Source organism: Lacerta agilis, chromosome 8 (assembly GCF_009819535.1).
Source record: "Lacerta agilis isolate rLacAgi1 chromosome 8, rLacAgi1.pri, whole genome shotgun sequence".
Taxonomy (NCBI): Eukaryota; Metazoa; Chordata; class Lepidosauria; order Squamata; family Lacertidae; genus Lacerta; species Lacerta agilis.
Window position 1 is genome coordinate 54,366,541 of NC_046319.1, and position 13,408 is coordinate 54,379,948.

At 47.5% G+C, this 13,408-nt stretch overlaps 1 protein-coding gene across 1 annotated transcript; it reads left to right on the forward strand.

The window, feature by feature from the left end:
* Positions 1-399: 399 nt before the first annotated feature.
* AZIN2 (antizyme inhibitor 2) lies at positions 400-12,479 on the forward strand. Its single transcript, XM_033157572.1, is given in 17 exon segments — positions 400-589; positions 789-907; positions 3,107-3,280; position 3,901; positions 4,489-4,640; positions 4,642-4,662; positions 5,489-5,660; positions 6,702-6,837; positions 7,895-7,997; positions 7,999-8,061; positions 9,369-9,531; positions 10,540-10,652; position 10,798; positions 11,305-11,445; positions 11,448-11,517; positions 12,174-12,256; positions 12,259-12,479. Coding segments are annotated over 15 exon segments (1,377 nt in total). The 5' UTR covers positions 400-589; positions 789-907; positions 3,107-3,181; the 3' UTR covers positions 12,318-12,479.
* The last annotated feature ends 929 nt before the right edge of the window (positions 12,480-13,408 follow it).

Genomic DNA, 13,408 nt, shown 5'->3' on the forward strand with positions numbered 1-13,408 from the left:
CGGCTGCCCCAGTGGCAGCACCACAACCTCAGGCTCCCCTGTCACATTGCAGGGCTGAAATTATTGGGTGGCATTGTGCAGCCATTTGGAGGGACACACAAATGTTTTGGACACCAGCGCTGATCTATTTCAGTTCTGCTGGTTGGGAAAGCCATTCCACCAGCAGCAGCAATAACATACATCCCCACCATACCCACATCAGCCTGTGAAAGTGACAGCTTCTCCCCCCCCCCCTTCCCCAAACTCTGGGATTGTCCTCCATGCCTTGCCTGTAGCTGCACCTGTGTGCAGCTGAAGCTGGAAGGAGAGAGAAAGAGAAAAAGGAGGATGGAGTGTCTGTGCTTTGTTTTCTCTCCTTCAGCCAATCGGATTGCTGTGCTTGGTTGCCAAGGCTACCCTTGTGAGCAGAGATGGAGGGGGCAGCTGCCTATATAAAGGACCAGCATTCCTCCTGTGTCTAAGATTAGCTGGTGCTGCTTTGCATGGTGTAGGCTTTGGAGTGGGGGGAGGAGGAGGAGCAGCCACTGCCGAAGCCTATATTTACTCTTGGGAGACCCATGGGCAAAATCCGTTTTAAATGCTTTTTAAGGTGGGTGGAGGGGAAGTCTGGGTACCAAGGTGGGTGGGAGGGGGGATGGAGGCTCGAGGGAGAGAGAGGGGATTGTAGTGTATCAGAGGGAGGGGGCAGGGAAGGGAACGATTTTCTTGCATGGTTGACTGAGCTGTTCTGTTAACCAGGTGGATTTCCCGCCCCACATCCTCCATATCCCCACCCCCACCCCTTACAGAGATCTCGGATCCCCAGCAGCAACTGCGCCTCGGGGTGTTGCAAAAGCTCAGAGTTCACCGGAGAACCCCCCTGGCATTACACCTAGCCACCCAGGAAGGAGGAAGGCTTCGGGACTTGGTGAGGCCTTGGGAGGAAAGGATGGAGATGGGGTGGAACGGAGGGTGGGGTGGGGCGCTTCCTTCATCTCCCAGGGAGAGGGAGGGAGAGGGACAAACATAATCGCAGGCACACCTCACCTGAAATGGGCACCTTTCCCCCTCCCCAAACCCCAGGTCTGCACTTAACAATTATTAATGTGGGTTAAAGACACCATTCCCCTGTTTTGTTTTTGTATTTTGTGGCGGGGAGGAGAAAGAGAGAGAAAGACCTTGATGTATATATGCTGTTGTTGGCAGGTTCAGGACAAAAAAAAAGTCCTCCTTTATGCAGCTCATATTTAAAACCATGGCATTTGCATGGCTACCAACTTGGATGACTTTGAGAGAGAACTGGGCAATTCACGGAGAAGGCCACGATTATTACTGTTGTTGTTGTTATTATTAATCACCTATCCACTGTAAGGTTGTAAGGTCCTCAGAGCAGGTTACAGTGTTAAAACACAATATGAATAGCAATTTAAAACAACTTGCAACTGTAAAAAATAAGGCGGGTCCTAAAATCATACATTTCAAATGTCGAAAGCCAGGGTAAAGAGGCGTGTCTTCAGCATTCTCCAAAAGCTGTGTAATGAAAGTGGCAGATGCACTTCTGTGGAGAAGGTGTTCTACACTTAGGGGCTGCCACTGAGAAGGCCGTCACCCCCTAAGCCTTGAGGGCAGAGGAACAACCAGGAGGGCCCCCTCCACTGACCTCAGCGCCCAAGAGGTTCTGAAAGGAAGGAGGTGGTCGTTCAGATATTTAGGGACCTGTGTTATTTGGGGCTTTAAACACCAACATGAGAACCTTGAATTGTGCACAGAAATGACCTGGCAACCAGTGCAGCTGCTTTAAAACAGGATTATGTAAGATTTAAGTGGAACCCCAGCCAGTGATCTGGTTGGTACATTTTGGACCAATTGAAGTTTCCGAGTTGTCTTCAAGGGCAGATCCACAGAGTGCATTGCAATAATATAGTCTGGAAGTTACCAGAGCATAAGAGTACAGTGGCCAAGTCATCTCTGTCCAAAGGGGCAAAAAACCTGCAACTCCTTTTGTTAACAGCCACACATAGAAGCTTTTCCTGTGCATCCCAGATGCCAGCTGTATCCCTTAATTCCAAAAAGCTCAAATCAGTAGTTCTGATTTATCGACTGCAGGGCCTTTCCATTGGCTCAGCTGAGGCAACAGTAACTTTAGTCTCTCCATCAATGATTTCCATTCTAGCTAGTCAGTTCAAGAAGTGCTAAGTGTCTGAGTTTTCTGTTTTCCTCTTCCCTCCCAATCACTTTTCCTTTTGTGTCGCATCTTTTGGATTATAGACCTGAGGGCAGGGAGTGTCTTATTACTGTAAGCTGCTCTCAAAGCCTTTTTTGGCCTGCAGAGCAGGGTAAAATGGCTTGGTTCCACAGTGCTACTCAGGATCATGCAATGTATTTCTGTTATCTAGTGGAATTCACTTTTTAAAATATGAAGAAGTGTTTTTGAAACTTTCTTCATTGCTGTATGACATGAAAAGACTGTGATTCAGCCTAAGTTGGTTTAGAAATTATAAATTCAAGTTTAATTGTTTATACCCAGGTAAATGGGAACAGGATTGTGGCCTTAGCTGCTGCTTTGGTTAGGTTAATCATTTTTTAGAACTCTTTAATCAGCTAAAAGGGGGCTCACAATCAGGCCACATAGTTCAAAAACATAAATTATATTTAATAAAAGTGTTGTACAAAAACAAAAAACCCCTGCAACCAGCTAACAGTATATTAAGAGAAACATTTCTCCCTTGCACAGAAGGAATGTCTCTTCAAAGATGATGCCTGCTATGGCACACGTGTCCATCTGCGATACTCTAATCTCTTGCCCCTGAACTCTGTGCAGTGCCCCAAAGAAGAAAAAGGACAAACTCTGCAAGACCCACTTGTCCCAACATGAGAAGAGAATGGAACAGATGCAACAGAGGTCAACAGAGGCTTGGTGAACTCCTGAAAGGCTGTGCCTTCAGCTAGGGAAAATATCTTTCTAGACTTCCATGTTTCTAGTCCTCATGGCTGGTCATTAGGAATAACTTGGGTCGTGCCCATACAGGCAATGGAAGGTTTGGCTGCTGAGCACCTTTCCTTGGCCTGAACGGAAGAGAAGGAGGCACCTGCCTTGACTGTTCTTCTCCTTCCTTTTCCTTCGCAGTGTGTTTGCATACTTAAAAACTATACCCCCTACTGACGGAGGCTTTAGAAGCAATATCCTCCTTCGACAGTAACGATGACCAGGTACTTGGATGAATCGGACATCATGATGGTGGAGGAGGGCTTCACCACCAGGGACTTGCTAGAGAATCTCCTCCTGGAGGTTTCCCAGGCGGTAAGAGACAGGGGCAGTTGACTTACTGGGTTGGATTTTAGCCCTTTTGTGTCTCTGCATCCCATTATGTTCTGTCCATACTAGAGCAGTGTTTTTCAACCTTTTTTTGGGCAAAGGCACACTGTTTCATGAAAAAAATCACAAGGCACACCACCATTAGAAAATGTTAAAAAAATTAACTCTGTGCCTATATGACTATATATAAAGTAATTCTCTTGAATAGGAATCAAATAAACACAAAGAAAGTATTTTATAATTACTTTATTATGAAATAGTAAGTAAACAGAAATATGAAAAATTATAAAATACTTTATTCAGTGCACAACCAGGGCCTGTTTGGCTGAACACAAAGCTGATATTCTGGCTGGAATTTTTCCCAAGGCACACCAGGCAACATCTCGCGGCACACTAGTGTGCCGCGGAACAGTGGTTGAAAAACACTGTACTAGAGTATGACGCTATCTTGTGCATAGGGGAGGGAACAATTATACTGCACTAACATGCTTCTTAAATATCAGCACTATTTCATGATGATTAAAAAGGAGGAGGAGGAGAAAATTGTAATAAAATAACCTGACAGGAAAGATAGAGCACAAGTGCAGGACTCCAGGTTTTACGAGGGTTGGGAGCAAGTTTCTTGACCTTTTGGTTTGAAATATATGCTTGAAAGTCCACGTGCTGTTCCTGGCGAAACCTTGGGAGCCACAGGAATAGTAGCTGAGCAGGATTCCCTGGGATCAGGGCAAGGACCCTGCTTCAGGGCCCTCCCTAACACTTTGCCTCTCCCCCTTTCACTTGCAGAAGCAGAATAAATCACACAAACTAAGAGTAGCCAGCTTTGTGCAGGTGTAACTTATACAGCTCTCAGAATTCAGCTTTTCATATGGAATAGTTGGAGTGTAGAGATTTGAATTTATATCCCATTTGTAGCCTACCCTTCCTCTCAGCAACATATGCTGGGTAATATGAAAACTTCTAGTTTTATCCTCAGAAGAAACCCTGTGAAGGGACGTAAGACTGAGAAATGGCGATGGCCCCAGAAGGCTCTGTGGCCAAGTGTGGGTCCCTTGAAACCAAGTGGGTGCACAGAGCCCAAGAAAAGGCAACCACTTTAAGTGATAGCTGTCTGAAAGGTGAATAGCATGTTAAAAACAATTGGGTGGTTTCCTCAGGGACACGATCTCTTGACTGTCTTTCCCCTTTTCCAGGGAAGCAAGAAGCCTTTTTTGTGGCAGATCTCGAGGATGTGGTGAAGAAACATTTGCACCTCCTCAAGGCCTTGCCGCGCATCAAGCCTTTCTATGCTCTGAAGTGCAACCGCAGCAAAGGAGTGGTTCAGATGCTGGCAGGGCTGGGAGCCGGGTTTTGGCTGTGCCAGCAAGGTAGGAACGCAAGTGGGAACAGGGAAACTGGGCTCCCTTGAAGAAGCAGCTGGATGTGTGCATTTTTGTTTGGTATGCATTGCAGCATATGCCTTACTACTACATTTATATCCCCCCCTTTCCTCAAGAAGCTCAAGGTGGTGTATACATAGTTCTCCCCCCCCCCCCCATTTATTCTCACAAGACTAGAGAATGGGGAGTTTGAGGGCAGCACCAGCATCCATCTTGATAAAATGTTGCTCTCCTGCAAATGGCTGGGAGGAAGCCTGGCTCACAGTGCAGGTCAGCCTTCCCCAGCTTGGTGCCCTCCAGATGTGGCTGCTGGACTACAACTCCCATTAGCTTCATTCAGCATGCTGCACTTGGCTGGGCTGATGGGAGTTGTAGTTCATAACATCTGAAGGGGCACAAGTTGGGGAGTCTGATGTAGGTGAAGAGCCTACTGCATCTTCTTTTTTTGAATATTCTACCTCTTTCTTCACCCTGAGTGCTGCAAGAGTTGAGTCCCAGCAGCTAACTGGGCAGGATGCAGTCCCGAGAGAAAGCAGAGATATGGGATATTGTTGCTAAGGTTGCTGGGCCCAGCTGTATGCAACAGGGCTAGACAGGCTAGAGGAATGGCTGGGAGGCAGTTGCAAAGGAAACAACTGGCAGGCAAGAGAGCCTGGATCAGAAATCCTTGACTTAAAATGCCTGCGGTTCCCTCTTTCCAACAGCCCTCCTGGTGCTGCAGAAAAGAGGGGAGTCAGTATGTGTTCCTCTACAGTTCCCAGCCACCCACTGCCTACAATGCTTCCTTCCAACATCCTTTGTTTTGAACTTTCAGGCAGAAATGGCCCTGGTGAAGAGTATTGGAGTCCCGCCGGACAGAATCATCTGCACCAGCCCTTGCAAGCAGATCTCCCTGATCAGATATGCAGCTAGCCAAGGGGTGCAGCTGATGACTTTTGACAATGAAGTGGAGCTCAGCAAGGTAGCACGGAGCCACCCGTCTGCCAGGTAAGGCATACAGCACCTGTGGACATAAATATATGTATGCAGGAGGGAACAGTTACAATGGGCAGAAGAGTCTAGCACAACAAGCAGTGAATCTTAAAGGCGTTGATCGCAAAGGATATGGGGCCTTTGCTGGAACCCCCAACGGTTCCACTTTGCAGTTAGAGAAAAGGGGCCAGGTGTGTGAAGCTGCAGGTCAGACTGGAGCAAACTCCCTGCGGAGTAAGATTCAGGTTTCAACCAGATACCACACTATGGGGTTGCTTGCAGACTTTTTTTATTTTGCGAGAGGGATTCAACCACAACTTAGGTTCACACAAAGACAATTAATGGACTCTATCGCTCTACGGCAACAAATCCACTTAAAAGAAAATTAAACTTTTGCGGTTAGGAAGTGACAGGGAAATGCAATGAAAAATGGGAAGATGTATAAACAAGCAAATCAGTTGTGGACCTTCCCCTTAGAGATGTGCCTGGCACCTTCATTATACAGTTTTCGGTGAATGCTGAGGTCAATTTTCTTTGTCCTGGGCTTTTGAGGTGCAGATTTTTAAGACCCACCTTATTCCTCTAATTGTAAGATATTATAAAATGTTTTTTTTAAAAATGTGTTTGTAAAGTTGAGTTTCAATGTTGTACCTGCCCTGGACCTGAGGGTGAAGTACAGGTAATTGTTGTTGTTGTTTTTTAATGTGGGATTGAGGATAGAAACTTGCAGTCTGAACTCAGGAGATTTGCTGTGTGACTCTGCAAGTATTTGTCCCAAAATTCAAATACACTGAAAATCTGGATCTTGAAAAAAGGCAGAGAAGAGAGACAAAGGGGAGATATAAAAAAGGGGATATTTTAAAAATAATTTGCCCTTGATGCAGAATTGGAGGGAGGCAGGTGCTGGGTTATCACAAGCATCTCCTGGGAAGCGACCTTGCAAAAGATGAGTCTGTACTGTGCCTGCATGGTGTTGGCTCTGAATAAGCAATAAACCACAATTGTCACAGTTGTTGTCTGAGTTTGCTCTCCCACACCCACCCACCTTGTTCCACGAATGATTCTGTGCTTGGCTACTGACGACTCCAGGTCCTCCACCTGCATGAGCATGAAATATGGCGCCACTCTTAAAGCCTGCCGTCACCTGCTTGAGACTGCAAAGGAGATGAATGTCGAGGTGGTTGGCATCAGGTAGGCTGCGGGTTTCCTTGTGCTCACTGATAAGAGGGGAAGAAAAGGGCACTCTATCAAGGCTCACTCCTAGGCAGCTGGGCCCAGGCCTCTTCAGCTGGCCCCCTGCCTGGACCTCTGGGTCTTTGCCGTCATTGGCATTGCCCCCTGCATCTTCCCCACCCTGAGTTTTCAACCCATGTCAACAGCTGAAGGTCTTGGACACACCCTGTTTGCTTAGGACGCAGGGCAGAGAGCAAACCACTTGGGGCAGAGCAACCTGCATTGTTGGGGCTTCCATGAGCAGCTGGGTGGGTGGGAACAAGTAAGAGCCCCCACCCGCATCAGGGCAGTAGCTTGAGTGGCAGTTATAATAAATTAGTCAGTGAGAGACTTTAATCATATTTTGTGGCAATGTCCAAAAGCAAAAAAAAAAAAAAAAGTTGGGAAAAGATTCATAATAACAGCCCTCTTTAGACCCGCTTTTTCATTTAAGTTATATGGATATGTAAAGAGCAAGTGGCAGGCATGATCAAGGCTGCCAGGGTTCATTATGCAAATAGGAGAAAAGAGAAAAAAATAAGTATTGGCTGGACAAATTAGAGGAATATATGCTCTTATGGGCAAAACGAATGCATTGTTTTAGTTATTTAATTTGTGAATCGCTTCCCTTGAGGCACCCAAAGTGATCTGGAAAACCGTGCTGTCATCAGAACAAGAGAATAAACACTGAATGGGACAGGTTTAGTGAAATCTGGGCTTGCTCCACTGAGTATTGCAGAAGCAAAGCACTCTACCCAAACAAGCAGCATTGTTTTTGCACCCATCTAGATGTTGGTCTGGAAATGAAGTATGTGACCTGTGTTCTGTTACTTTTAAGAATTAATTTGTTTCTTCCTGTGCATCAGTTGTTTGTAAACTGTGGACGTTTTGCACAGGTATCTCCAACAGATCTTGGGGGATGTGTATATCTTGACTGGATTTTGTATATGCACACACACACACACACAACACACACACACACAATGGTTTAACGGTTTGAAAAGCTACTCACCAGCCCAACTGCCCTCCTTTCCAGCTTCCACATTGGAAGCAGCTGTGCCGACCCCCAGCTCTTCACTCAGTCCATAGCAGACGCTCGCCTGGTCTTTGAAATGGGTGCAGAACTAGGCTACAAGATGCCACCTCCTGGACATTGGAGGGGGCTTTCCTGGTGCTGAAGATTCCAGAGGGCGCTTCGAAGAGGTACAAATCTTGGTTCTCTCCCTTCTGTTCAGCAGATGGCAAATAGGCCAGTTTGGGGGAGTGCTGGCTCTGGGTGCACAAGACCTGGGTTCAAATTCCTGTTGAGCCAAGAAGCTTGCTGGGTGGCCTTGGGCAAGTCACGATTGTCTCAGCCTAGACTACCTAGTGTGAGGATAAATGCAAGATGCTGAAAAAGCCAGAGGGAAGTGGCAGTGGAGGGTGAGTGATCCATGAAGGCAATTGGGGCACTTCCCCCCATCACAGTCTGCCCCCAGCTAGCTGCCACCTAGTTGCCTTCTTAGTAGTAAGCATTCCAGGGGTGATGGTTTTGCCTGTCATTGGCTCTGACTATGCCAGACTTTGCTCTGAGCTTCAAGGCTGTGCACCTGCTGGAAAGGAAATATGAAAACAGTCTCTTGTTTTACATCATACCCACAAACTGGCATTCAAATTGCAAAGTAAAGTCCAAAGTCCATAAATCGATGTAAGCAGAAAAAGGCTTTCCGGAATTAAGTCCACTTGTTTCGCCTTACGGCTTCTTCAGCAGCTATAAGTCTAAAGAATATAAAATGATGCAGTATAAAGTTCTATTCTTGAAAGCATGATGAACTCAATTAAATTATACAACTAAATTATATTATACATACCAACAACTATATTCCAGTGGGTTACGTGTGTTTGTGTTTTACGCCAGTATTGTATGTAACCCAGGTTTGTTGTTGGATTGGAAAGGAAATATGAAAAGGTCTCTGCTTGGAGCGCCAAGAGGCACATTGGAGGCTCCCCTGCACCATCATTTCACCCATAATAATGAGACATATTTTGCCAGTGAAAGTAATAAACATATTCTACAGCTAAGGAGACCTAGTTTCTGAATGGATACAAGACCTTGAACACTGTCATATTTTGGTTGCTATTTACTCCAGTGAAACACATCATTACAGATATTGTGAACATTTAAAAATAGGTCATATATTTCACCAGTTTTAAGGGAGGCTGAAGCAAAGTGTGTGAATGGCATCACATCTTGTTTGACACCACACCCACCCACCCACACACACACACACACACACACACCCATTACATATATTCCCAGGTAGCCTGTAAAGCTCTGCCTAAGACTGGTTCCTGCTCCCCCACTGCCATCAGCACTCAGAATGTATTGCAGTGATTCCTGCATTGCAGGGGGTTGGACTAGAATACACGACCCTTGGGGTCCCTTCCAATTCTATGACTTGAGTCCCACATGTTTGTAACAGCTGGATGTGGACTCTTCTCTCTCTCCCCACCCCCACCCCCCAATTCAGACAGCAGCTGTGGTCAGCTCCGCCTTGGACCTATATTTCCCAGAAGGCTGTGGGGTGGAGGTCATTGCTGAACTGGGGCGCTACTATGTGGATTCAGCCTTTACCTTAGCGGTCAACATTGTTGCCAAGAAGGAGGTTCCCCTGGAGCAGCCGGGCTCCGATGGTAGGTTTGGTCAGTTTCCGTCCAGATACTGCAATAACCGTGAGAGATTATTGCAAGACACCCTACAGGGAAAATAAAAACGTCTTTGCCAGCACCACCCCGTCACCTGAGACAGGGAATGCCAAAACCAGGGGCCAAGTGTGGCCCTCCAGACCTCTCTGTCTGGCCCTTGAGACTCTCCCTAGCACATGCCTCCTTTCTAGGCCACACTCCTCAGTGAACATGGGTGGTGTATTTCAGCTGTATATCCCAAGATCCTTGAAGATGCCCTTCTTCCTGTCCCAGCAACACAGGGCTGGCCTGTCCATGAGGCTCAGTGAGGCAGTCACTTCAGGCAGCAGGCTGGGGAGAGCTGGGAGAAGCAGCAGATGTGGGCTTCCAAGGAGCTCATTGCTCACCACCCTCCTGTGCTTGTTGCCCCTGTCTCCTCCTCAGCTGCTGCCATCTCCTTTACAGACTCCTTTTTTCCTTCCTGCACATTCAGCATGCTAGAGCTTCTCCAGGCTGCCTCCAGTTGCTTTAGGCAGTGCAGCTGGGGATTTTCTGTTTTGCCTCAAGCAGCAAAATGTCCTGGGCCACCCCTGCACCAACATCTGAAGCACATTGATGGGAACAGGGCCTTCTCAGTGGCTGCTCCAGAGGCTCTGGGGCTTCTTGCCAAGGGAGACTCGCCAGCCCAGTCCACTGGTTACCTTCCACCATCAGGCAAATGCACTTCTGTTTGGCTGGGTCTTTGATGGGTATGCTGACATATAAATAAGTTGCAATTAGGGGTTTTTTAAACTGGTTTTTGTTTTTGTTTTTTGATTCAACTGATGTTTCACTTGCTTTGTGTTTATGTTTGTTTATTTTTTTACTTTGTATTTTCTTGCTATTTCATTGTATTTGTATTATTGCTGTTAGCCGCCTTGAGCACTGCTTGGTGGAAATGCGGGATAGAAATTTAACAAACAAACAAATAAGGCACCCCTGACTTGGCCTCTGCTGCATTTCCTCTGGCTGTCCCAGATGAAGAACCCGGTGGCAGGAAGAGCTTCGTCTACCATCTCAACGATGGCGTTTATGGCTCCTTCAGCTCGGTCATCTTCAACAACGTCTGCCCAATCCCCATCCTGCACAAGGTACAGAGGGTTTTGTAAATGGCTTCCTTAAGCAGAGCCACAGGAGGAGAATGTGGCTCTCATCTGGCACCAAAATCCATTTGCAGGTTTGCATCAGGGATGGTCAAACTGGAGGGCCCAGTGAAGCAGCACCCTCGGGTGCCAGAGTCGCACAGGCCCCTCCCCTCAGCAGTGCCACCATCTTGGGGCACCTCTCAATGGTTGCTGCTTTAGGGTGGGATTCAATAGTAAATAGCTGGTGTTTGTGGGTGGGCAAGCTTCCCTTTGCACAGAAAGGGCACAGTCTGGTAAAAGTGAATTGTGACAAATTTGGCAAGAAAGCAATGAATAGGCCTTTTTCGTGGCAGTAACTTCAGTCCAGTGGTTTCAGTGCAACTTGGTTGCAAATACCTTTTTTTGGATTGTGCCCATAAACTGCTTCTTGATTTCCAGTGATGATGTTGTTTAACATTGCGGGAAGTGCCTTTATTAATTTCAGACTTTACTCCCTTCCTCCTGACCCAGACTTCTGGTTAGTTTTGGGGACAGAGATTCAGTAACCTGGAGAATTTCGCTTTCTTTTATAAACTACATGTTTCTAGTCCTGATAGAAATTCAGCAAGATCTGCCTAGCCAGTCATAGCTGTTTCCTCCACTTCTCTCGATGCAGAAGAACCCTCTCCAGATCTTCCCCTGCACAGCAGCAGCTTCTGGGGACCTACTGGGGATGGGCTGGACTGCATTGCGGCTGGCATGGAGCTCCCGGAACTGCACCCGGGGACTGCTGATCTTGAGAACATGGGGGCTCACACCATGCCAGCTCCCTCAGCTCTCAGTGTAGGCCCAGCAAGCACAGATTCTACTACACCATGTCGAGAATGGCCTGGTGAGATAATTTCCCAGAACCCCTTGCAAGGGGGAAGCAGGAGACTGTATCAATCTAAAAGTGGAGAAAGCTGTGGCCCTCCAAACGTCACTGGGCTGCAGCCATTGGCCCTAATGGCCAGGGCTGATGGACAGTGGCAGAGGAACTCTCCAGCACCGGGGCGGATGCCGAGTGGCGGGTGAACCGCCTGGTGGCAACACGCACGACATCCATACGGAGTGTGCCATGCGCGGTAGCCCATACTGACTGTGTGCACCTCAGCAGCTCTACAGCTGGGGGGAGGCAGGGGCCATCTTGTCACCCACCACCCCGAGTGGCAACTAGGGCGGCTCGCCCCCTCCACCCCCCACTTTTGTACGCCCCTGCTGATGGGCATGCTAGTTCCCCAGGATGGGAGGGCTTGGATCTGAAACACTTTCAGCATTCTTAAGTGCCACCGAAGCTCCTGTTATTAAACTTTTATAACACCAAAGGTGTGCCATTTGCACCTGTGCTTGTGGGCAGGTGGCAAATCACACTGGATTTCTTAAGAGCACAGGGTTGAGTGGGCGCAAACTGGGAATTGTCCGCTGGCAGGAGAGGGGCACCATTTGGAAACTGAGCCAAGAGAGCAACTAAGTCCTTTCTCTTTGTCTTGGGCTTGCTGTGGTCCACAGGGAAGCGTTCCAGCTCCTTCAGGGGAAACTGCTGCACCCGGAGGAAGAGGACCGGGAGAGTACATGCACCCCCCTGTCCTGTGGCGGGAGACACGGACACCCCTGTGCGTTGCCCCTGTCTTCACTCCAGCAAGCATCATGTAAGCGTGCCAAACATTCACCACAGGGGCCAGACCTTCCTCCCAACAGAGTCCTGCCACACCTCCTCCCTCTCTCTTCTCTCTCTCTCTCTGGCCTGCCTGCCTCCCACATTTTCTGCCCTTGAGTAGGAGCTTGTTTTATCCCCCCCAATGCTGTGTGGTTTTTCAGTATGCAACATAAATCCTGTTCCTCCTGATCTGGGCGTCTCTTGTGTTCTCTGCCATGAGTGTGCAGACGTGAGCTACGCAAATGATCGTAGAATCATAGAGTTGGAAGGGGCCACAAGGGTCATCTAGTCCAACCCCCGCAATGCAGGAATCTCAGCTAAAGCATCCCATGACAGTTGGCCATCCAACCTCTGTTTAAACAACCTCCAAGGAAGGAGAGTCCACCACCTCTCATGGAGTCTGTCCGTGCTTAACAGCTCCTACTGTCAGAAAGTTTTTCTGAATGTTAGTCGATCTCTCCTATCTGTAACTTGAAGCCATTGGTTCGAGTCCTACCCTCCAGAGCAGGAGAAAAACAGCATGCTCCCTCCTTCATTTAACAGCCCTTAAGATATTTGAAGATGGCTATCATTAGCTTTTGCTGCTGCATCACATGCTGATGGCAGTGTTTTGAAAAAATAAAAGGTTCTGTTCCTCCTTTGCTGGTCCTCAGACCCTAGCCTACCAGGGAGTCCTTGAAAAAGAGTACTTTGCAGAATGCTGATTTTATTACAAAAAAAACAAAAAACTCTCCAACCATGACCAACAGCTTTACATATCAAACACAACCAGCTTTCTACCATCCAACCCAACCACGACAAACACCTAAACAGATCATCCTATATATACCTAGCTATGAGTAAGCGCCACTGAATGCAGTGCAACTTACTTCTGCTGCAAGGCAACCCTGTGCATGTTACTCAGAAGTCAAGTCCCATTGTGTTCCATGGAGCTTACGATTAGGCAAATGTGCATTGGGGGAGGGGGTAGATTTTCAGGAGGGGGAGGAGCTGGGAGCATGGTAGAGTGCCTAGAGGGGATGGATATAAGGTAGCTTAAGGCCCTGATTTTTTAAAGTTCAAAAGCTTTAACCCACTTACAGCGAAT